The sequence below is a fragment of the Camelus dromedarius genome, chromosome 31, assembly GCF_036321535.1.
Source record: "Camelus dromedarius isolate mCamDro1 chromosome 31, mCamDro1.pat, whole genome shotgun sequence".
Taxonomy (NCBI): domain Eukaryota; kingdom Metazoa; phylum Chordata; class Mammalia; order Artiodactyla; family Camelidae; genus Camelus; species Camelus dromedarius.
In genome coordinates this window covers 5,644,745-5,670,179 of record NC_087466.1, presented here as the reverse complement: position 1 = coordinate 5,670,179, position 25,435 = coordinate 5,644,745, and the positions used below count along the sequence as shown (strand labels likewise).

Below are 25,435 nucleotides of genomic sequence, written 5' to 3'. Positions count from 1 at the left end.
TGGCCAGTAAGTACATGCAGAGCTGCTCAACATCATTAGTCATCAAGGAAATGCAAATCAAAATGACAACAAAATACCTGACCATAACGCGAGCCAACTAGCTGTATGACTAGACTCAAAAAGGCATAGAGGCGGAGAGTATAGTTCAAGTGGTAGAGCATATGCTACTCACGCACAAGGTCCTGGGTTCAAGTCCCAGTACCTCCATTAAAAAACTAATTAGATAAATAAACTTAATTACTCCCCACCAAAAGAAAAAAGGAGGGAGCATAGAATAAGTATATGGAGAAATTGGAATCTGTATGCTGCTGGTGGTAATATAAAATGGTGCAGCGACTTTGGCCGTTTTCCTTAGACAGTTAAAGGTAGAGTTACCATGTGACCCAGCAGTTCTTGCACATGTCTGCCCAAGAGAAGTGAAAACATGTCTGCAGAGAAATTTGTCCATGGACGGTTAGCGTTATTATGCATAAAAGCCAAGGGTGGGAACTACCCAGATGTCCATCAGCTGATGAGTGGATCAAGAAAAGGTGATATATCCATACCATGGGATGTTTTTAGCAATAAAAAGGAACAACATGGATGAACCTTGAAAACATAAGTAAAAGAAGCCAGTCACAAAATACCATATATGATTTGTGATTGCTTAGGGCTGGGAAAGGGGCTTGACAGCTAAAAAATACAAGGTTTCTTTTTGAGGTGATGGAAAAAGTTCTAAACTTGACACTGGTGATGGTTGCACGACTCAGTGAATATGCTAAAAACCATTTAACTGTACACTTTAAATAGGTGAATTTTAAGGTATGTGAATTATATCTCTATGAAGCTGTTTTTTAAAAAGTAGCCTTTTGTAAAATTAAAAATAATAGACATGACTTTGTTCCAAGAAAACTTTCTTTCTGGACAATGAAATTGGAATTTCATATAATCCTCACAAGTGAGGAAATGTTATTGAAATTTTTTCAGTCATTTAAAAATGTAAAACTCATTCTTAGCTGGTTAACTGCACAAAAACAGGCAGTGGGTTGGATTTGTCCTGCGAGCCATACTTTGCTGACCCCGATGGAAGTTACTATTTGATAAATGTTGTGAGAGATTGTGAGAGACTGACCCTAGGGAAAGGAATTTTCAGTGACATTTCTTCAGCCGTAATTTTGCCATGAAAAACTCTTATTTTTTCTTCGTTAAACAGACCCCAGAGGATGGGCAATATTATCAGCAGTATCAGGGTTTCTCAACCTTGGCACTTTTGACGTTTTGGCTGGAGACTTTGTGGTGTGGACTGTCCTGTGCATTGTAGGATGTTAGCAGCTCCCTGGCTTCTACCCACCAGATGACAGACACACCCCACACCTCGCCCCAGTGCGACAATCAACAATGTCTTCAGACACTGTCAAGTGTCCCTGAAGGGGAAACACCCTCCCTACCCCTGCTTTGAGAACCACTGATTTATAGAAAGGAATCACAGTAGTGATATTCAGAGAGACAGAATGTTATAGTACACAGCTGTCAAACCTTAATGTACACGTAAATGAACTGAGGATCTTGGTAAAATGCAGATTCTGATTCTGTAGTTCCGCAGTTGACTGAGAATTCTCCATGTCTAACAGATTCTCAGGTGAGGCCAATGCTATTGCTCCAGGGACCACACTAAGTAGCAAAGTAGTAGTAAGTGCCTAAGCTTTGAAATAAGACAGATCCAGGCTTTAAGTCCAGTAAACTACTTAAAACTTGGATAGGATACTTAAGTTCTCTGAACCTCAGTTTGCATGTCAGTAAAATGGAACTAATATCACTGACCCTGTGTGGTTGTTATCAGGACTTGTGGAATGCCTGGTGCTGGGCAGAAAGGGACAGACTATAGTCTGCCTAAAGTAGGAGGCTTGGGTCACCTTGCGTACTGCCTGCCCTGTTGTGATTTGTCAAGCCATTCCATCTCATTGAGCCTCAAATTTCCAGTGAAAGTACCTGTTTGTAAATCACGTTGAAATATTCTGTTGAAAGTAACAGTAATTTGATTGATGGTGATGGAGAAAACTCTTGAGAAGCAATTAGTCTTCCCCTCCTCCTCTGTTTTTATGTTGTATATTACCTGAGCAAGATGCTAATGCAAGAAGGTGTTCGGTGCATTTTGAAAAAATGAGAGATGGCACTTGAGGAATTCATGAGGTCAAATGTAGGTGGCTTTCTAAGAAGGACTGAATTTCAGAACCAGTGGTAGTTAACATATGAATGGTATTACCTTATGCTAGTAAGCTCAGATTTTTTTGCTGCAGAGACAGGGAGAGAAACCTCTTTCTTGCACTACTTGCTGCATTGCACAATTGGCTTGATGCTTTGGAGGATTTTTCCACTTGAAAGATTTGATATTTGTCATTTTGAGAAAGTGGGTGCTGAACGTAATTTGCCAGGAGGCTTAAACGGTTATGTTTTTTCTTATCTAGGATGGAATTTTACTCTAACAATTCAATCTATCAGTAAGAAGAGCCAAACATGAAAAATTTCTCAAAATTGAGTCGTGAGAGATCCTAATGTTAAGAACAAAGCTTCCTTCTCCTGTTGGTTGGCATGCCAAACATTTTCATGTACCCGGGTAGAATTATGATTGGATTAATTACCAACATTACAGATCATTCCAACGTGCAAGCGGACTTAAAGTAGAAGGAACTTTGGAAAGGGGAATACAGAAAGAACAACTCTGGTGATTTCAGTTAAGATGTTCAATCCTTGACACCTCAAGACTTGGGCAAATGACTCCCTTCCAGGATGTAAACTCTGGGAGGGAATTCACATTGGTGTTTGAACCCTGGCTTCCCAGTGGAGCTCCTCTGTGTGACCTTGGGCACATCTCTTTTTCCTCCCAGGCCTCAGTTCTTCAACTGAAAAACGAGGGGGAAGAGCCTGATTTCAGAGGCCCCCTGCTTTGACATCCTGTTTTAGGTGATCTGGGCAGAAGCAACTCATTGCACAACTTTCTCTTTCATATTTCCTTCTTAGGTAGGGAGTCACCTCAGAATCTGAGCATGTAGGTGTGAGCGATATCTGCTAGAGACGGGACAAACACTGCTTAAGGAAGAGAGCTGGCATCCTCATAGAAGGGTTGAGTTGGCTGGAGGGAAAGCCCTACCACTGCCACGTGCTCCCTAGGTGATCTTGGACTTACGTCTCTAAACCTCAGTTGCCACACCTGTAAAATGAGAATAATAGTCATTTTCTTAGAGGATTGTTTTAAGGCATGAATGAGACGGACCTTAGGCACTTACACCCAGGGCCTGACCATAAAGCACTTGGTAAACATTAGCTTCTTATGTTATCATGAGTTGGGAGAGGGATAAAGAGAAAAGGTCTCATGCTAGAGGCACTGTGAATATTCTCCTTTAATCGCCTTCATTTTCTGTGAATCTTCTTCAGGTTGTCCCTGCCTTCGTAATTGAAGACCCTCTAGACTCTACAGTTAGTCTAAGTATGATGAGCTTTACCTTATGCCTTATTTTAAGGAACTTCTTTTTCGTAATGTGGTCTGTACTTGATTTCTATTTAGCTTGATGTCCACTATGATAGCAGGATTCTTTTCTGGTTTCTGCCATACTTAGTTATTCTCCATTCCTGTGTCCCCAATGTGTCATTTTGAAATTTTTCTCTTTTGTTTTTGATGACTTCTCCAATTACTCATGCTAGTTTTGCATTCTTGTCCAAGAACATTTTGGGTGCTTGTTTATTATTAATTTAAGAAGCTAAAGCATTTGAGGTCTTAAAACCCCAGAACTGAGTTTTCTCAGAGCTGCTACTCTTTTCAGCCAGCTGGTGACCAGGCCTCTCTGGTCTGTCACAGGAGGATGTCTTCCTGTCTGTGCTTTGTCTGATTTAGATTCAAAATCCACATGTTTTAGTACATTTTTAGCAAGCCAAGATTTATTACCAAATTAGTGCTGACCTTAGGGGAAAAAAATTCTTTAATCAAATCTTCAGTTACCTGTGCTGAGAGAGTCAAGGCGCCTGTCTTTGGAGTGCTTGCTTGTTTAGGAATCACTCCAGCACCACTAGGTGGGGTCAGAGCACATCATTTCTACAGGAAACGGGCCTTTTTCCTCTCCCAACTCTCATTACTATTTTTGCTTCTTTGCCAAATTTGGACCTAGCTTGGATAATTCACAACAGTGTTCTGTTAGTGAGTTGCATCACTTACAGCCGTCCCGTCCACCTTGCCTGTTTTAGTCTCCTAGTTTTAGAGGTTTTGATAATTTGACTTTTCAGGTAAAACTTAAAACTGGAACCTGGAGTCATTCCTAGACTTATCAGAACTGATCTGTGGTTTTTAAAATCACCCACTGTGTATGTATCTAGTATCCTACTCACATTGATTTGAGATGAAATCAGTCTCATAAATGTGTTTAAAAAGTCTTCAGCCTTAGGCAGTGCTCATCCATCAGCAGAGTTTTTTTTTTAAACAGTTGTACCTACTTATACCTGTGCCTTCCAAGGTTGTTAAAGTCAGCGTCACTCCCACTGATGATTGTCAAACTCAATTAAAAAATCAGGTCAGAAACAAAATGCTTGAAAGTTCTTTCCAGGCTAGAGTCCTGGGCCCCCATGAGCTGGTTTGCATGAACGGATTATGCTTTAGTTCTGTTGTGCTGGGAGTTTTTTTTTTTCAAGGAGCGCACTTTTAAATGTAAACTATAATTTTTGCAGAGTCTAGGGCAGGAGGAGTCAATCAGTTGGATAACACTTAGTCATGGGTGGTGTTTCATAGTCTGTTCATTTCACCTCATGTTTAGGCATTTGAAATTTAGCTTTGTGTCTGCCTGCACTGAATTCACTATTGTTTCCTATTCATAGCTCTCTGCAGAATTTTTAGTCTCATTCTTTAAAACATTTGTAATCATTGATAATTGCTAAATAGCAACAGTATGCTTGGTGCCAGAAAACTTCTATTTTTTATTGGCGTTATCATGACCGCTTTTGTTACATTAGAGAGTTGATGATTGCAAGTCAACTCTTGATTATTAGGACTGAGGAACACGATAGCAGTGGCAGAAGCTGAGAAAGGGAAAGGAATGTAGGAAAGCACACATAAATTAAGTGTTAAGTGTCGTTTACATCCCTGAAGATGATTTTAAGGTCTAGAATTGGGTGTTAAAGGATTAAAAGAAAAAGCTATTATAGCATCGAAAAAAGTGCTCCACGGCTTACACAAAACCATCTCAGGTTCATAGACTCAGAGGGTGTTAATCCTGAAAGACCCCTTGGTGATTGTGAAAGCTGAGACCCAAAGAGGTTAACTGACTTTCCCAACCCAGCAGGTTTGGGTGTTTTATGACTGTTTGACAAGGCTGTGATTGCTCTCACGTTGTGAGCTAAGTCCCATGCTTTGGGGGGATTGTATTGCTTTTATAGCATCATAACTAGTATTTCTTTTTGCTTCGTCATCTGTCAGCTGACTTCGAAGCGCCTCATCTTTTTTCCATGGCGTCATAAAATCTGGGCACTGCATGGGGCCCAAGAGATTGACAGATGAAGAAACCGAGGCCCTGTTGAGCTGCGTGGCTCACCCAAGGCTGTGTGTGGTAGAGAGAGGGGGCTTAGGATGCAGACCCCCATCTCTGGACTCACTGCTGCTGCTGTAACCTGTCGCTGCTGCTGTAACCTGTCGCTGCTGCAGCAGGGAACATGCCAGATGCTGCAAACATAAGGACTTTCTTCCCCCACTGAAAACTATAATTCATTTTGTTTTGAAAGACTTATAAGTCAAACCTCTATTTTGTAGCTTCCCAAGGTGCTGTGATCTGTTTCTTACTGGTCTCTTTTGTCCTGTGGATATTTTTCTTGGTTGGTTCTTTGAGATTTCGATTTCCTTGCCAAGGTATTTTTAGAGAGAGGAAATCAGAATGTGTCATCAAAGACGGGGAATATATACCTTCAGGCCCAATTATGCAATTAGAATTTTAATAAGGAGTGTCATCAATTCTTGCTTCGTTGCAGTCATTACCTAGAAGACTGTTCTGCTCAGAAGCCTCATCGAGGTGTCATTGTCATCAACATCATTAGCCAATCACAAGCATTTATGGAGTGGCCCCAGATTAGGCAGCGCTTGTTTGGGCCCTGGGAGACTTAAAAAGAGAGAGAGAGAGAGGGAGTGTGTATGTGTGTGTGTGTGTTAGTGTTAGCCCTGGCCTTCAAGGAGTTTATGATCTGCAGAATTGCAGGCAAGACTGGAATCTTGGGGAAAGACAGGCACTCCGTTTTTCCTCGAATGTAAAGTACAAACTAACTCACGGATCTGGTATTGTACGGTGGGGCCGGAGGGGGATGGTGGTGAGATGAAGAAGCAGATGTTAGAAGGGTCCAGTTACAGGTAAATGGACGCTCATAGGTTTGCTGACTTGGGAACAAGGCAGGGCAGTTGGAGGAGAGAGGAAGTAACTGGTGGAGGTTCTTGAAACCAAAAATTTAAATAGATTCAGCATACTAACAGATGATTGGAGGACCAGGAGAGGAGAATGACTTGCTGTGGTTGATTGTGGTAGAAACTGACATGGTGGAATTAGTGCTGGGATTTTTTTTTTTTTTTTTTTTTTTTTTTTGCCAAAATCCTATTTCTATTTGGAGGGCCTCCTTTTCCCTCAGCAATAGTGGCTGATTGGGAGTGGTGTGTCCTTTAACCCTGACAGGAGACTCAGACATGAGACCCAGGACCTGGTTCTGTGGTTTGGTGCTACCACACCCTGGGTCCGGGGTGTTGGTTTTAGACCCCCATTATCCTCTTTGATTAACCAGAACAGATTTTAATGGAACTCATTCTTCACTCACTGCACCGCAAAATCATTTTCATAACTCTTTCCATTTGTTTATCTCATAAGTTGAGATATTTGGTGCCTATTTTTTCAAACGGACAAATAAAAGTTGTCTTTAGGTGTGGCTCTGGTACATCAGCATCTTAAATGCTCAAGTCTTCCATGAATCGGTTCTTGTCAGGCACCCACGACTACAAAAGCCAGTTAGGAATTAACACGGAGGGGAGATGACAGTCCTCCTTGCTCTTCTGTTCCTGAAATAATCATAAACACGCAGCACATGTCCTGAGCCCGGGGAGGCATGGTTCCTTCTGTTGCTCTGTCTGTACGGGACCTAACCTTTTGACAGTTTTTATGGCAAATGCTGGGGCAGCTTGTGAGCTAATTAGAAGAAACCCTGATAAGTGAAGGCTGGGTTCGTTGGTTCCCTTTCTGTGGAACAGACAGCCAGTTAAATAGCATTCCTTGCGTGGCTGATAATCCTGTCCTCCAGACAGCTCTGAAATGGAATGTCGCTTCTCTGCTGGCTTTTTCTGGGCTTGAGTCTTCTCTGTGAAGTTTCTCTGTGGGTTCTAATTCTTAGGCATTTCACACATGGCAGCCAATCTCAGTTCTCTTTCTTCAAGAAAGTTGTCCTTAGAAAATAAAAAAAGAAAAGAAAAAAAAATAACAAACAAACAAACAAAAAGAAAGTTTTCCTTTCCTAGCTGTGGCCTTTTCCCATGATGCGGCTGGTTTTCCACTCACCCTACATGGTTGTGTCAGCGAGCACCAGGGATTCAGCTGGTGGTGGCTGCACGGCCCACGGACAGCAGTGGGAGAAATGCAGTGTGAAAGCTGCCAAAGCCAAAAAGACAAACGGTAGTTTTAGGGTTGTGAGTCTGAAACTGGCCCGTTGTAAGAGGAGTGCCATGGACATTATTCATAATGCTTCCCTGGTTAATAGACCCTGATCAGCCCTGAAGGTTATTGGTGCCAGTTGCTTTCCTACAACAGAAAAGTGCTGCATTCTAGCTACGTTCCTGCGGCGGAGTTTAAGTGCTTAGTGCTATTTACTTAAAACATTCTAGGTTGATAAATTACAAGCACTTCACTCTGGGTAAAGCTCATAAATTCAGCCCCTACAAAAAATAACAAACTGACAGCACTTAGTCCTGTTTATAAAGTTCATGCACATCTATCTTTGATAGAGGCACAAGCATATATCTATGGAATAGCACTGCAGCCTGTTCGAGTTACGCAGGACACCGAGCTTCCAGGCTCACTGCCATTGGCCCCTGTGCTGAAGGGCATCTCGGGGACAGGGCCTGCAGAGCGTGGCGTCCAGGTCTGCACGCCTCCCTGCAAATCCCCCCTCTCACTCCCTCCGCTGCGCCTTTTCTGTCTGCGGAATGAGCGCCTGCCTCTGCCTGGTAGCCTCCTGCTTCTTCACTGGGCTGAGGCGAGGCAGGGAGGGGTGGCGGGGTCCATGGAGCAGTTGAGCACTTCAGCCAACGGGCAAGAGATGGGTTTCAGTGAATGTTTTGGTTTTCTTTCAATATTGATTTGTTTGTTTGTTTATGGGTAGTGGTGATTAGGTTTGCTTATTTATTTATTTTATATTTTTATTTTTAATGGAGGTACTGAGGATTGAACCCAGGACCTTGTGCATGCTAAGCACATGCTCTACCACTGAGCTGTCTCTTCCCCCCATAAGTGAACGTCTAATCAGAACGGGGGCTGTTTTGTTTTTGGCAGTCTGTTTAGGAAAAATGACAAACTCTACAAAAAAGGCCTGTGAGTAGCCTTAAGCGCAAAGCCTGAAAAGCTTATGTGCTAAGAGGTGTCAGAAGAAGAAATGTTTTAATAAAAAAATACACGAGACTCATCTCACTGGTCCTGGCTTCTTAGAGACGGGGCAGCAGGTATCGCTGTGGGATGCCTGGCCGCTCAGAACCAGAGACTGAAGAACCCAGCTCCTGATGAGCCGTGGAGGGCGTGAGCTGTCACTCGCATCGGGCTGGAGCTGCGTATTCAGTACTTCACTGAACATTCAGTACTGCAGATAGGATAATTACGCTGCTTGTCAGATACTAGAAAAGTACAAAAAACATTCCTTCTCTTTGCAACAGCTTGGACCCCAGTGGCAGACATGCTGTTCCCTCCGGCTGGTGTGACCTCCCTTCCCTCAGCCCCTTCGCCAGAGGGCCAGCTAACTGCCTGGCTTTCAAGACCCTGCTCGGACAGCGTCTCCTCAGGGAAGCCCCTTGCCCCGCAGACCCCCAGCCCCGAGCCGGGTTCCCACAGCCCTCTGTTCTGTGAGCATCTTCCAGGTTGCACTTTCCTCATCCATTTACCTGTCTCCTGTGTCAGCCATGAATAGGGACAGCGTCTTACCCCGGATTCATCATTTATCTCTTGTGCCAAGCACAGTGACTAGGACGTAGTGCTTGCTCAATAAATGTTTGTCACATGAATGATGGCCTGGTTAGCACCGTGAGGATTGATGAAGCCCTTTCTGATCTGCCATCCATCACACATGGAGTGGAACAGGACTGGAGGCTTTAAACGATGCCACTCAGGAATGTAAGGGGTGGAAGTGGGGTTAGAATGAGTAATCACCCACCTTTATTGAGTATTTACTGCGGCATCTTCTGAGGCTTTTTAAATGTATCAGTGCACTTAATCCTGAGATCAGTCTGCTAAGACAGGTTCTGTTCATTATCCCCGTTGCAGAGCACAAGGAAGTTCAATAACTTGCCCAAGGTCACGTGGTGGCAGCGCTGAGGTTCACATTGTTGTTAGATAACCATTGTTTCTCTCTGCCTTTCCGACTGATTTCTGGGAAGAATTAAGCCCTAATCTCCTGAGGCTTCCATCTTGTGTAATAATTTACCTTCTTTACTGTACGTCTTGAATGGTACTAGTTGTGTTCCATCCTTGGTGAAAAGGTAAAAACACTCAGATAACTTTCTGCGTTCCGTGGTTCACACAAGAGAGGCAGAGTCAGGCAACAGAGAATTGGTTTTAGGTGGTGGCTGGAAGCACAGCAGATGTCCCCCAGTCTCTGTTCTCTGGCCAAACTGAACTACAATACTTTGATTTCCTGCAAGGACCGTCTAAGCTTTTTTGCCTCTAGACCTTCGCATATGCTCTTCCCTCTGCCTGTAACACAGTTCTCCGCTCACTCCTCCTTCCCCAAGCCCAGTCTTCACTTGGCTCCTCTTTCCCACCAGTTCAGATGCCATTTCCCACCCTCCAAGATAGAGGATCCCTTCCCGGGGTCCCCTCCAGCCCTGATGTCCCCGCTGTGGCACTCAGTGCTGTAGTGCTGAAACCACACCTGGAGTTGATTTGAGGTGGGGGTGAGGGGAGAGATTGTTCCCACAGATTGTTCTCATGCCCTGTGTTCTATTAGAGCAGAGACTGTCTCTTTTGTCCCCCTTTTATCCCCTGCATCTCGGGAGAGGGGGTTCGGACACAATGTCTGTTCCCTGAATGTTTTTGGAAGGGGTTGGATGAATGGGGATTAATTTTGCTTTAGGGTTTTGAGCCTTGGCTTTTTGAATTGATCAAGTGTATTCCATTGGACAGCCGCCGTTGGCCATGTCTTGTGTGTACACACTTGGCTGGGCGCAGTGGGGAGTAGAGAGATGACTAATGTTGAGGTGCCTACAATCTAGGGAGATGTTCACATGGTCACATCACTTCCCCCCATCAGCACCAGTGCGTGGACCAGTGATGAAACTGAAGACAATCGGTCAGCACCAATGAATCCCCCTCACAGCCCAAGACCTCCCTTCTGCATGGTGTCCTGAGAACCACCAGCAAGTGTGGCTCTTGTTTGTAAAGTAGAAACCCAAGTTAGGAAGACTAAGCAAGCCTCAGACACGTGGGGAAGACACGTCACCTACCTCCTGTAGGTAACGGCCCGGCTTGGCACCGCGGAGGTTAGATTTATTTAACCCAAGAGAAAAATTTCTTAATGACTTAAAAATAGAATGCGTTGTTTTGTAAATAGAGCTGAGACTTAGCATCGAATGTATTTAGGACATCTCTACCTGGTTTCCTCAGGCATCTTAACTTTCTTTGTCTAAAACTTAATTACTCATCTGTTCCCCTCGAAACTTGCTGCTCCTGCTTCTCCTGTACCCTGTCCCTCCTTTACTGGAACCGCCTGATGCTCGAGCCAGAAATTCAGGCGTCCCTCTTGGTCCTTTTCCATCAGCCCCCTCAGGCATTCAGATGCCAGTTCTGGGGCTCTGCCTCCTTCCAGTTCTCAGGCTTTCTCCTTCCCACTGGGCCTCCGTCATGGCAGGAGTTGGCCTGCCTTTGGCCCTTCTTGGCTCCAGGCTCCCTTCCTCCAACCCATTCTCCACCCTGTTGCCTGCGCACATTCCAGAATGCAAGTCTGATCTCATCCTTACTCTGCCCAAGGGTCCTCAGGTGGTGAGCCACCTGGGTCATGTCACGCCCATCCCCTCCCCACGTCCTCTGAGTTCAGGCTGTTTCACCTCTGCCGGATGCCGCGCAGGTCCCTGTAGAGGTCATGATTTATGTTTGTTTCTTTGTAGACTTACTTCCTTTCCTCCTTTATCTAATTCCCCCTTGTTCTTTCAAGCCTTTTCCAACCTGGGTCCTCGCTTGAGTCTCCTGCGGGGAACATGCTTCTGCTGTTTTGCATCCTCAGGGTCTAACACGGCTCGGTGCGCAGGATGAGCTCTGTACCGCTGGCCACAAGAGTAAATGAGAGGCAGCTGAGGCTTTCATTCACCCTGCGCTGTAGAGGAGTGAGATCTGGCTGTTCTGAGAACCAGTGTTGTTTTAGGGTGGAAGATGTTAAGACACTGGTTACCTACTGGAAAAGGTGGCTGGGGAGTGGCAGCAGGGAGCAAGCCGAGAGGAACCCCACAGAGCAGGCAAAGAGGAGATGGAACTGGCGGGGTGGCCTACCAAGAAAGGGCCTACGTCTGCTGTAGCTGTCAATGAATCTGTGGCTCCGTTTCCTTATTTACACCAGAAAGGGACGGGTGTACCATAGGTAATCAATTACTCAGGCTCATTTTTCCAATTTGACATCCTTCAATTTTTAGGGTCAAAGTTGAAAATCCAAGCCAGGCATCCTGAATCAGCGTGAGAATTTTTCCCCTCTCTTCACTTCATTGCAAACTCCATGGGAGCATTCAACAGAGATAGTCTTGCGTCTTAGAAACAAAGACAAGGAAAGGAACACAGGAAAATTGCATTACTACAATATTATGTTTGAGAATTGAAGCTCCCAGGTCAGGAGACCCACTCAGCATTCTCTCGGTCGCTTTCCTTGAGATGCTCCGCACACCCACTTGCTGACAGCCCCTTGGCGCCAGAGCCCGCTGGCCATGGCCGTGAGTTATGGCAGACTGGAGATTGTTACCTTGATCTTCTCGGCCCTTGGGTGTTTAACTTCTCCAAGTTAATGTCTGCTTCTAAGTGTTACATTACCTTGTAGCCCGGTAATCATTTATAATTCATATACTATGTGCTGGCTTAAAATACAGACAGGAGGATAATCAGCATCCTGAAGCTTCTGGTTCTACAAAGTAACATTTCTTCAGTGTAGTCTGTCCGTAGGAATGAAAACCTGCTGCCACGAATTAAAAACCCTTTGTCCTGTTGTCAGACTGGGAGACAGGTGTGCCAGCAAGCACTGTTAAGCCTTCCAAAAGGGGAAAGAGATTGTCTTTTTAAAATGAAACATGTCATTTCATTCTGTTCTACTCAAAATAATTCCTAAGGACCTCAACCTTTGTAGGGTTCCAGGAACCCCACTAAAGTCACACGGAGGGGACAAGGCAGAGCTAGAGGGGCTTTTGGAGAAATGGCCCCAGGGAAGGACAAAAGCTGGTCTATTTCTCCACTCCCTCGTCTGCTTTGGGTTTGCTGTCCTTCCATTGAGGGCTCTCGACTTTGACTTTGCTCTTTGACTGACTGTAAACACAGAGAAAGGCAGGGCTTTCCTGTTGAGTACCTCGTGGAGAACACACTGTCCATTCACATTTGTTAAAAATAGAAGGCCTGCTTGAAAAATCCTCTGTAGAAAGAGGTTTCAGCAGAAACCAATCACATATTAGAGGTCTAACTTATGTTTTCTTTCTTGCTTTTATAAGAAGTCTCTAAACCCTAAAAACTCCCCCAATTCCTTTTCGTTATGCATCTTCAGTGTGCCAGGACAGTGGGTGGAGAGTTCTAGTTTTTCTTTCTTTTTTTTTTTCCCCGTTAACGGAGGCACTGGGGATTGAACCCAGGACCTCATGCACGCCCAGCACATGCTCCACCCCTGAGCTCCACCCCCACGCCTGTGGGTGGACATTTCCAAGGGCAGGCGGGCAGACGCTTCTGCAGTTGGGTGGTCCTGCTCGTCTGGAGACCTTGTATTTGAATCCCAAGATTATTCCACTACCACCACGGTCTCTGTGGTGCGTCTTGTGTTCACCCCTGTAGCCGGTGTACGCTTGAATGTCCACCTGATACTTGGGGACCACTGGGGTCGGGACACGTGGCAGCTATGGGGTAGTATTGGGAACATCCTGGCTGATTTAACTTCAAAGCCACAAGGTGGCAACGTTTACTAAGCTGCTGGGTGTTTCCTTCCCCTGTTAAGATGATGAACCTGCTTTTCCAGCCACAAGATTGAAGAGCTGAGAAAAGGGTTTAGCAGCCTTTGCTTCAGGTCCTTTTGAAAGTGAGGCTGTAGGATTAGTGCACAACAGTGTACAGTGTCTGTCTGTCCCCTGGCTGTTCACACAAGAGTCTGAAATTGCTCTGTGTGACTGTGGGTGAGACGCCTCCCCTGTGACCCCGGTCAGACATGATTATATACGTACATATTATATACATGGTTATGTATGATTGGACAGATTGGTCCCTAATGGTTTTTTTTCTCCATGATTTGTGACTTTGGTTACAACTTCCTCCCCTATATTGCTTTAAAAAAAAATCTGGTAAAACTAGTCTTTAAATTTTAAACAGCTAGCATTTTATCAAAGGGCAGAGTCATGATTAAAAAGAAAATCAACAACAGAATCTCAAGGAAATTGATGTCCCTAGAAGCTAACCCTGGGTTAACTGGAGAGGCTCGGCTCTCGTAAATGCGGAAGCTATTTACCAGCTTTCCTAAATTAGCAGCTTTGGGGATATTAAGATCTGTAAGGAACTGTCCAAGGGAGGTATTGTGTATGCTTTGCCGTGATTAAGCCATTAAGCTCTAATTGGTATTTTCCCACTCACGGTTTTGTGCAGGAGGCTTTACAATTATTTAGGAATTCTGTGCTCATCAGCCACCCTCGTGTCTGTCGGCCCCACGTTTTGGAACCTGAGAGTAGGGGGTGCACAGAAAGGTTTTCGTGAGAGCGGATTGTGACTTGGCCTCACGCTGTCCTTCCCCATTGGTTTGTTACGTTGCAGATGAAGTGGAAGGGGAAGGACCTCTTTGACTTGGTGTGCCGGACCCTGGGGCTTCGGGAAACCTGGTTCTTTGGACTGCAGTACACGATCAAGGACACCGTGGCCTGGCTCAAGATGGACAAGAAGGTGGGACTGGACCCTAATGAAATCAGTGGGGCTGGCGTGGGCTCTGGTTTTTCCCTGAGTGCTTCTCTGGCTTGTTGCTCATCATGGGGCTTTGTGGATGCACAGTGGAGATGGGACAAGTCACTCGGAACACGGGTCTGGAGGTGCCCAGCCTCTCTGCTCCCCGCAGACTCCCCTGGGCCCTCTGGGCCAGCAGCACCCAGGACCGACCTGCTGCCATCCCTGTCTCCTTCACTTGTTGTCACTGGGCTGACTGCATCAGCCTTTATGCTGTTCAGTTGACTGGGCCACGAGTCATCCTTTATGAATAAAAATTACTATTCTATTGCCTTTTTTCTTTTTTTAAATAATTTACGTCTTTGAAAGATTTTTCTTGAGGCTCATGCTCTTTAGGGAATTTTTTAGAGTCTTTCTGAGAAACACCATGGCCCAACCTAATTTACTCATTAACATGATCTAAAGAATAAAGAGTGCCCTGGTCCCTGCGGGAAAGGCAGGGCGTCTGTTTTGTTCTCACGGTTTTCTGGGGCTTCTGAGTCTTGGTGGACAAGTCTGGACTCCCAGCAGTTCTAATGTGGTTTAGAAAGGATGTTGCCTCGGGGAACTGCCCTCTGCACGGGTTTGTACGTGCACAGAAAGACACTCCCCTGCTTACCTGCCTACCTAGCTGTGAAGACGCTGAGATCAGGGCCATTTTTTTTGGTCAGTAACTCCTAACAGACTCCTGAATCTCAGAGTAAGTGTATAATTCTTACCCCACATTACCTCCTACAATTGCCTACCTGATTTTATTATCTACTACTTGGCATGGTAGACAGTGAATGCCCCTTGTCTTTTACCAATTTGACTCTACACTCAAGTGTTCACATTGTGTTTACATATATACACAATCATCTGAATCTTCACGTTGAGAACCATTCTGGTTATAAATTTCACATGGTAATTCCCAACGATCATAAACGTCCAAGTGCCTCTGTGTGCCAGTGTCAGCAAGAGTGTCCTCAGTCAGGTTTATTTTGAATCTCTTGGGTGCTGTGACCTGGAATTTGAGCAGGAGCCTGGACAGTTATCTACCAAAGGCAGCAAAACCTTCTGTGTCTATTTTTTGGAACAAACTTTTATTATGTGTGCTGGTCTGGTCGGTCATGGCCACAAAAACCTTCTGTGTCTTTTTATGATTCTCAGCAAAGTGAATTTTACACCGTACCTGAGCGTTGGCCAAATGGATATTAGATTGGGGGCATCAGGAGCTGTGGAGCCTGCTGCTCAAAGGAAATAAATTATGACACATGTTAATGGATCCTTGTAGCCTGTCACATGGCATGTTTATGTCCTGAGATGGAATTCATTCTGGAGAGCAGATGGTTCAAGCTTTCCAGTGGGTGGATGAAATTGTTAGAAGATTAAAGGCAGTGTGGTTTACTGGCTGTGCTCAAGGATTTTGTGGAGCATTTCTAGAGGTTCCTTGAAACAAAAGTTTGCCATGATGGACACGTTTCATGTCTGTTGATTGGTTAATATTTAAGTGATTTCACAAAGATCTAGTTCATCCTCTCTAAGCTCCATTCCAACATGGACCTACATGTTGGAGGGAGGCAGCAAGACAAAGGAATAAAGGAAGATGCCACTACTTGAGAAAATTAAAAAACCTTCAGCCTGCCGTAGAGTGCCCAAGACCTTTGAGCTGTAAATTTCTCGTTTTTAGCTATCTCTGTGGTCTTGAAAACATTTGCACCTCAATAATCTGAGCTCCACTCACCACTTGGGGATATTGATTAATTTGGTTCAGAAACACCATGTGACGTGAACGTTGCCTCTTGTTAGAGATGGCTTTGTGAATGCCTCAAACTGTAGAATCACAACCTTTGGGAAATGTGCTGAATTTAGAAGGGAGAAAAATACTGAGACACTCCCTGCAGAAGGTTCTTTGATGGTGGCCTGGGAGGAACAGGTGCCAACCCAGCTAATTTCCTTCTGCTCTGTGGTTCTGCAGGTGCTGGATCATGACGTTTCCAAGGACGAGCCGGTCACCTTTCTCTTCCTGGCCAAATTTTATCCCGAGAATGCCGAGGAGGAGCTGGTTCAGGAGATCACGCAGCATTTATTCTTCTTGCAGGTACACCTTTCCACACTGCTCCCCCCACCCCCTATCCTGAGAGCACTGTCCCAGGCATGGCGGCAGGGGCAGCCCTCGGTGTCACCACCAAGGCCTCCACCTTGTGAAAACGTTCTCCCTCTGGAAAGCCAGCCCCTTTGGTTCTGTCCTGGAAAGCAGTCTTCAGAACAGGACTGTACTTGAGTGAGGAGAATTGGTATCAGATGAAATTGCAGAAGTGTGATGGCACCAGGATGGATACAAGTAGCTCTCTAACTAGAAACCTCTTTGAAGACGAATCCTGTTTTCTCCCCGCTAACTTGAAAGCACTCAGTAGTTGCACAGGAAGTCTAAGAAGAGAGTCTTACAAAGAGTAGCTCTTCCAAAAGTTCAGAATCTGCTCTCATTAATCAAGGCAGGACTTCAGAACTCCACTGACACTTGGTAAATCCCACACATGGTACTTCAAACGACACACTTCGTGCTACTCTGTCTGTAATTGTCTTATTTTCCACTTACTCCCTTGCTAGTTTGTAAGCCCCTTTAAGGCAAGGCTCATTGAGTGCATAGGGGCATCCCACCGAATTGAAGAAATTAGGAGCTCCATAATTATAGGTTCAAAGACAGCCAGTGGACCGTCCGGGGGTTCAGCCAGGCGCATTGGTGTGATGATGAGTTTTGCTGGTGTTCCTACTGCTTGGTCAGAGTGCTTCCCTGGTTTCATGGTTACTTTATGGTGTTCAGGGCGGGGACAGCTGGTATGTCTGCCATCAGTAACAGAAAGAGACCACAGCTGGGGCGTTAATTACATGATTTCCCAGAAGTAGGTATATAGGCTGTCACCTAGTCCTCCTATAATTAGTTGGAGCCTCAGATTATTGCAGTCAGTAAATATTAAGTTAAATGTAATAACCCCCCCCCATAATTTCTCTTAAAAAGTATGTATGTTTTTTTAAAAAGTGTGTATATATATTTTTTGCAAACTATTTTTGTAAGAGAAGTTATATTTATATGATACATCTCCCCTCTCTAAAATTGTCATGTCAAAAGCAAGCTCTTTCAGTTTTTCTGGAGTGTGGCTTAAAAAAAACCCAAAGGCTTAGAAAGGATTGCACTGCTTTGAATGAAACCACATAATGACCACCTAGGCCCCAGAATGTCCTGGAGTTACAGAGCTGGCTTTCTTGTAAGTGCTTGGAAGAAGGGCCTGTTCCCCATTTAATTTTGGCTTAATTTTTCCCTCGTACTGAAATGTTGGAGCGCTGTCACGGCTGAGCGAGGCAAAATTGACTACTTTTATGAATCTGGTGACTGTTGAGGTCTGTGAAGAGGGAGCTAGCCTTCCCGGTGCGTTTATGTCAGCGTGCCCCCACTTCAGGAGGCTCTCTTGCCTCTGTGTCTGAAACTTCACCCACTGCACCATTCTAAGAAATTAAATGCAATGAGATATGTTAATTCAACATTACAGCTTAAGAATTATATTTCCCAGACCTCACGTGGACTTAAAGGTTTAATCGATCAAACTTTATTGCTTCCTTTTTTCCTTAGAGCAGGCATATCGAAAGTGATGGTTTTTTTCCTGCAGTCATAACTCAGTGGCCTCGCTGACTTGTGTCTTGTGTTAAGACTTAAAAGCAGACTCCATCTCCTCCAGTGCTGCGTGTGCTCAGCAGGGGCCGAGGCTGCAGTCACTGCCGGAGCTGCTCCTGACGGCTCCTGAGTTCACAGCTCGCTGCTGTCACAGCCCAGGTGTCAGGCTCTGTCGTAACCACAAAGATTGTTTTTCCCCTTCAGCATTTGATCACGAACTAAAGAGATAAGGGTTGTTTTTTTTTTTTTAAGTGCATAGCCATCTTACCAGTAATTTCTCAGGGACTGAACTCCCAACTTGTCAGCAGCAATTAAAAAAACTGTCCCCTTTGTCAGAAAATCATTACGGGGCTGGGTTGGCGGGCCTCGGGGAACACCCCACAGCCGTCTGCTGTGACCACCCACACGGCTCCCTTCCACGCACACGGTGTCATGTCTCCCTTGTTGCCCCTTTCAGGTTAAGAAGCAGATTTTAGATGAAAAGATCTACTGCCCTCCGGAGGCTTCCGTGCTCCTGGCTTCATACGCTGTCCAGGCCAAGGTAGGTGCTGGGGGGGAAATGCATTCTTCCTGGGCACAAATGCACAGCACGGGATCACTCGTCATCGATTTCTTTGGATTTTCTAGGCTCCAGATGCTATGGGACTTGTGGACTTGGGGGGCCACTCTCACTGCCCTACTTCTGTATAATCTTGTGAGATAGAGTGTGTATACAGAAAAGTACAGTCTGATGGATTTCCTGTGTAATCCCATTATGCACATGTGGTTAAGTACATTCACTGGACCAACCTCTTTTTATTAACCGGGAGAAATGAGTATTGTTTCCAGTTTGGGCCAAACCTTTAGGCCTTTAGGTCAGAAAGTCCCAGGTCTTCATTGCAAACTCATCTTCTGAGGACTAGCGGCCTGTGTGTCGGGACCACATTGCACCCTGGAGAAGGTCCTGCATTGTACACCCTGATGGCCGTGCTGGCTGTGCTTACGGTCGGGCACTGCAGGTCCTCGGGCCCACCGAGCCCAGCTGAGCTGTCCAGAGGCCTGCGAGTCTTTAACAGGGAGACCACCGCAGACTGGGGCTGGTGGGAGAGGGAGGTCCTGTGTTCTTGTCCTCTCTGTTTTTATAAGACCAACTACAGGGTCTGCCCAGGGCACTCTGCAATCACATGCCACTTTTTTTTTTTAACATCTCTTTTTTAATTGAAGTATAGTTGATTTATAATGTTGTATTAGTTTCTGGTGTACAGCATAGTGATTCAGTTATACACACATTTTTCGTAACAGTATATATAACATTAATAAACCATTGAATGTAGTTCCCTGTGCTACACAGTGGGACCTTGTTTTTTAATCTGTTCTGTACATAGTAGTTTGTATCTGCCAATCCCAAACTCCCAATGTATCCCGCCCTTCCCTCTTTATCCCCCGGTAACCATAAGTTTGTTTTCTGTGACTGTAAGACATGCCACTTTCTCTTGGCCCCTCTGTTGACTGCCTGTCACTACAGCATAAGAAGATACCCTCAGAATTGGGACACCTTGATTACTTTTATGATTTTTCATAGTCTTTTCCGTAATTATTTTCCTTTTTAGTTAGTGGAGTCCTTAAAGCCGTTTTCCAGTAATGTTACAGAGATGAATAAGCCCCTCTTAACTTCTTAGCCCCCTTTTTGGAGTAGCTTAATATAATTTCAGGTCAAAGCCAGGAAGTAACAGGCCTATTATTTGGAGGAAAAGGGGTCTGTACCTGCTCTGTCAGATTAACAGAAGCACCAGGGCTATTTGAAGACTTGTCTAATATTTGCTGAGTACTCACGGGCCTGAGGGGAGCTTGTGGACTCTCACCGATACAGACGCCAAAGCCAGCATCTGCCCTCAGCGATTTGCCCAAGGTCATTCGGGCAACCTTGGGTAAAGCTAAGGGCAGAATTCACGGCTTTGGTATTTTGTGCCTCCCCTCTTCCACTGCCCTGACAAATGAGTCATTGAGAAAACAGAAAATGGGCCTTGATTCAACTAAAACATATGCTTCCTTTTATGCTTTGATTAAGAATTATTAATAACAGGAAAAAATGTGTCCTTTCAATCAGTATCGCCCTGACAGTGATGAAGTAGTCGTTGTCACTTTCATTAAATCTGAGCACTTCCTGGCCCAAAACCGAGTTCCTTTCTGGCACGCCTTCTCCCCAGCTGAGAGGAGGCCCGGGCTCTCACGGATACTGCCTCTCTCCGAAGGGCTTTCGTCTCAGAGGCTACATCTTCTTTGCATAAATTTGGGGCCACAAATTCAAAGGCCACCTGTGGGAAAAAATAACTTTTCAGGGAACCAGCAGATGTTTGCTTAAGCAGATTTCACTGTAGGAAAACCCGACTAATTTGGATGCTACTAATTTAGAGATGAAAGTGATTCACAGACAGCATATGTGGTTCATACGGAAGAGGGTGTTCTGTTTTTCCCAGTGTAAATCGTCAGGATTGTACAAATAAAGGTAATCTATGGCTTCAAGCCTGCAGTTGAGAAACTAAGGATTATTATAACACGCTTCAGGCTTCTAGGACTACTGGTTAATGTTAATAGGGTGTCTCTGATTACAATGTTAATCAGGTCTTACGCACCTGTAGCGTTTTACAGTTTCACAAAGTGTGATTAACATGAATACTTTTTGTGAGACTCAGTGTAGTCTTCCGTGAGCCAAGGAATTTAAGGCTCAGAGAGGATTAATAATTTGTCTAAGGTCACAATACTTTATGTTAATTCTTTTTTTGTCTTTAGAACATTTATTTTTGTACAATTTATTTAATTTATTTATTTTGGGGGAGGTAATTAGGTCCCCCGATGTTAGTTCTTTTTTTAAATGGAATTTGTAGCCTACTTCTTGATGGGTATTAGGATTGCTGAAACTTTGCTCTTACCTTCAGCATCCAGCCTGTGAGGGAGGGCTCTGCGTAGCACGCCCTGCCTTTCACATCAGTCCAAACTTTTCAGTACATCACACTGTTTCCTTCCATTGTATTCCATTTGTTTTCTTCTACAACCTTTCTGAAACAGAAAGGAACCGTAAAAGTGTGCTGGGAAAAGCAAATTGAGCTCATTAACACATGGGATGTAATTATGCACAAATGTATTCATTACAGTATTTCAGCTGTTCCAATGATACAGACACAGTTCAGTCCAAAGCATCAAGAAACAATTACCTTCAAAGCATAAATACAAATATTAATCACATGGTTCAGTTAACAAGAACCGTCTTTCTTGGTTGGAGTTCAAGTCATATTTGAGTCAAAAATATGGGCTAGTTTTGTTGTTGCTGTTTTTGGCTCAGTTACATGATACACTAAACCATCTTGCAATGTTTTAAGCCACCTGTTGGATTTCACATTGACAATTTGGTGTTTGAAATGTGTTCTTATTAAAAATTACTTAGGGAGAGAATGGCATGAAATTCCCCAGCCTTGCAGAGCTGGCCAACAGATTTCTAGTGTTCAGAAAGAGAAAAGGCTGGTGGGAGAGGAGGCTCTTTGATGCTAATTAGGGACTGAGTGTAAAAGGCAAATAGGAAGTTGGGTATATGTAAGTGTAGGTCGAGTGGTGAGGGTTGAGGCTGGAGAGGTCTGCAGGGGGCTAGATCATGAAGGGTCTTAACTTTATCCTGTGAGTGATACAGAGCCAACAGAGGGTTTGTATTTGAGACAGATCCCTTTGGTGGCTGCGTGAAGGACAGATTGGAGTAAGACCAGTTTGAAAACAGAAGACCCGTCTCACTAGTAATCGAGAAAAAGAAGACTTAAAGCAACAATAAACATTTCAAGCCACAAGATTGACAAGGATTAATAAATCAAATTGAAGCCCATTTCCTTGCAGGGAGGGACTGTGAATTGGCATAAGCTCCACAGAGCAATGGGTGTGGAAGGGGCCAGTTGGTGAGGAGACCCCCTCCCCAGAGCCCAGGAAACCCCACTCCTAGGCGGCCACTCCCCAGGAACTCCTGCACAGCATGCCCTTTTCACATAAAACTGTCAGAACAGAGTTCTTAAACTGCTCAGTTTTTTAAAATATTAAACATATTTCATAGAAAGGAGGGACCATGGATTATTTAAGTATCTCTTTGTTGATAGATATTTAGGTTTGTTTTTCTTTCTTTTATTTTTCTATTTAGATGCATGCAGGGCTCATCCTTGAGTGTGCCTGTTTGGGCACGTGGGAACAACATTTCTCTGTGCCAGATACCAAAAATGGCATAAATAGGTGGAAGGATAGGAACATTTAAATTATGCCAAGTGAAAGGAGCGGACGCAGGAGGCTGCATATTGCGTGCTTCCATTCGTATGAAATATCCAGCCTGGGCAACTTCATAGAGACGGAAGGTGGATGGAGCAGTTGCCAGGGGACAGGAGGAGGAGGAAGTTAGGAGTTGCTGCTATGGGATGAGGGGTTTCTTTTGGGGGTGATGGAAATATCCTGGAATTAGATAGTGGTGATGGCTGTACAGCATTCTGAATGTCCTAAAACCTGCTGAATTGGATGCTTAAAATTGTGAATTTGGTGTGTAAATTTTATCTCAAAAAAAAATTTACATAGATACGGCCAAACTGCTCTCCAAAAGTGTCCCAATTGAACTTCTACCAACAGTGGTGAGAATATCTCTTTTTCCAAATCCTCATCAACAGTGGATGTTATCAGCCTTTTAAATTTTTGCTAATCTGACAGAAAAATAGATTTTTAAAAAAGTTTTCATTTCCTTGATTACCCCTGGGGCTGAGCATCTTTTTCATAGATTTATTGGCCATTTGTATTTCTTTCCTCTGTGAATCAAGTGTTCATGACTTGCCCGCTTTTCCACTGTATTATCTTTTTCTAATTGATTTGTAGGAGCACCATGTATTTTGGATCTTAATTTGCTTTGGATCGTTTATCTTTTTTTTACATGTCAGACTTGTCAATCCTTTTTATGTCTTGAGTGACTTTTGGAATGACTTCACCTTTATTTTACACATGTTCTTCTATATGTTGTTCTGGTATTTTTATGGATTTTCATTTATAGGTTTAAGTCTTTAATCTATCTGGAATTTGGCAACGTGTGTGGTAGGGATCTAACTCTTTATTCTGTATATATATTGATCAGGTCTTTATGTCTTGTGAAATCCCTGTTCAGAGCATTTGGTCTAATTTTTCATACAATAAGCAGAGGAAAGTGTTTAATATCTGGAAGAAGCCTCTGTTTAACCTCAGAATTGACTCCAAGAGTCCTTTAAATGTGAACTCCCTTCTCGAATTTAGATTTAATTGGTTTATATCCAGAGTGGATCCAGATTTTGTGGGGCCTGAAGTTTATATAATGTAGGGGATTCTTTTTAATGCAAGAATACCAAATTATGAATATAAGATTAGGTACAGGCCCCTGCAGGGGGCAGAGACCTGAGACCCAGACTTCATCAGCTCTCTGGCCAACTTGCTCCTGGTATGTTATCCGGCTGCTTCTGAACATGAAGGCGGAGGAACGGCCATCTCCAGCCATGGAGGGGTGTGACCACCTTTTATATTCACCAGCTGCCACCATCAAGGATTTTCTTCTTTTTTTTAGAGAGACATTTAAGAGCAGACACAGACCTCAAGGTGGCTTTTATGTTATAAGTGGAGTCAGTTCAGTGCAGAAGTTCCTTCAGCAGGGCCCTTGCTGCCTCTACCCTGCTCAGATGTAACATTTGATCAGTGGAGTAGCTGGGAGCACAGTATGATAATTTGGATCATTAATCTTGCAAACATTTGGAAGCTGAATTTACAGCTGTACCTTTGCATATCTGCTTACTTGTACATTAGAGTTTGTGGAGGGGTTTGCAAATGTAACTAACAGGGCTTTCTTTACCATCCTCCACCTTCACAAATCCGAGAGGCAAAGAGTAACCAGTGTCACTATAAATAACGCAGAGGACGACAATAATAACCTGACTCATGATGAGCCGGGCACCACGCAGAATGCTTACCTGGACTGTTTTCATCCTCATCACCCCTGGGAGGCAGGCACCGTTCTGACCTGTGCGTTCCAGATGAGGAAGCTGAGGTTAACAGAGAGGGTGCCTCACTCCAGAGCATCCCTTCACAATCCTCTAAGGCCAGTGCTCTCATTTGACAAATTAGAGAACAGATCTGGAGAGGTGATGTGGCCTGAATTTTTATTTATCTTTTGCTATCAGGCTGTATTGAGTGCTGTGTGTTAATCATATTTTTAAAAAATTTAATGGATATTTCATTTAATCCCTACAACAGTCCTATAAGAGAAATACTGTTACTGCCCCCATTTTACAGATGAGAAAACTGAGACAAAAATTTCCAGGGTCACAGCTAAGAAATGAAAGGGCTGAGATTGAACCTTAAGCAGCCTGTCTCCTGTCCCCCTCCACCCCAGGCCAGGCTCTTACCTGTGGTCTCCCCAGAGTGTGCTTTTCAAGCTCATACAGTTCCTGACTTAATATACTCCCAGGCTTTTAAAAGATCCAGAGAAACCAGTTTCCTTCAAGTTTTTTCAATGAAGAAATGCATTGACAGGATTACCAAAACTTAGAAAGAAATTTAAGTATTTGAGTTTGACATACTAATTTTTTAAAATGAAAAAACAATGTAATAGAATTCTGCTATTCACAAGATAATTATGAGATCTGTGAGAAATACTATTTCTTGGGGCTTTTATAGCAGTGTGGTATGGGAATAAGGCATGATTTAAAGTTGATGCCGAAGATCTCTATCCAATCCCATGAGTGTCTGTTGGAAAAAACATCAAAAATCTAACTTGAGATTCTCTGGGAATGAGAAGGTGGGCCACACTGTCCTGACCTGATCTGGTGGGATGCAGAGCCGACAGCCTTGTGCCTGACCTTTCTTTTGTTTTCCAACGTTGGTGGTGAAAAGCATAAATGTTTATAGTAATTTTCTGTCCTAAAATACTGAGCTTTGTTTTGGGCCAAAAGAAAAGCCACTGAATGCTGATTGACAAGAGACAGGCTTTGATTTTATATTCTATACCTCTTATGGTCAACTTATTTTTAAAAATTCCTTTTTTTTTTTTTTATTATTTCCTGGTCAGACTTAAGTTATCTAGGAAACAAAGGGATATCTTTTTTTCTGAGGTCAGAAAATAAATTTCCAAGTTATTGTTGCCAATGAGTGCATTAAAATGCAGGGCCCGGCTCTGGCCCTCCTAGTGATCTGCTCTGGAGCCTCAGGAAGATCAGTTAGTCTTTGACTCGTCTCTTTGTCGGTACAATAGGAACAACAGTGTTGACATCAGATTTTTTCCGAAGCGTTTTTCAGAGCCTTGAATGAAAGGTATTAAAAATATTGCCAGCATTATCCCTAGCTCCCACCTAGCAGTTGGCTCCCTTTGGTGGCTTCTTAGAAGCAAGTGCAGGGAGAAATC

At 44.0% G+C, this 25,435-nt stretch overlaps 1 protein-coding gene across 3 annotated transcripts in view; it reads left to right on the top strand.

Moving 5' to 3' along the window:
* The window catches only part of NF2 (NF2, moesin-ezrin-radixin like (MERLIN) tumor suppressor), a 65,616-nt gene that overhangs the window by 6,542 nt on the left and 33,639 nt on the right, over nt 1-25,435 (top strand). For all 3 annotated transcript variants that reach the window (XM_010992295.3, XM_031443025.2, XM_031443027.2), the window contains exons 2-4: nt 14,217-14,342; nt 16,336-16,458; nt 18,485-18,568. In XM_010992295.3, coding sequence (XP_010990597.2) covers nt 14,217-14,342; nt 16,336-16,458; nt 18,485-18,568 — 333 coding nt within the window. The remainder of the gene's footprint in view (nt 1-14,216; nt 14,343-16,335; nt 16,459-18,484; nt 18,569-25,435) is intronic.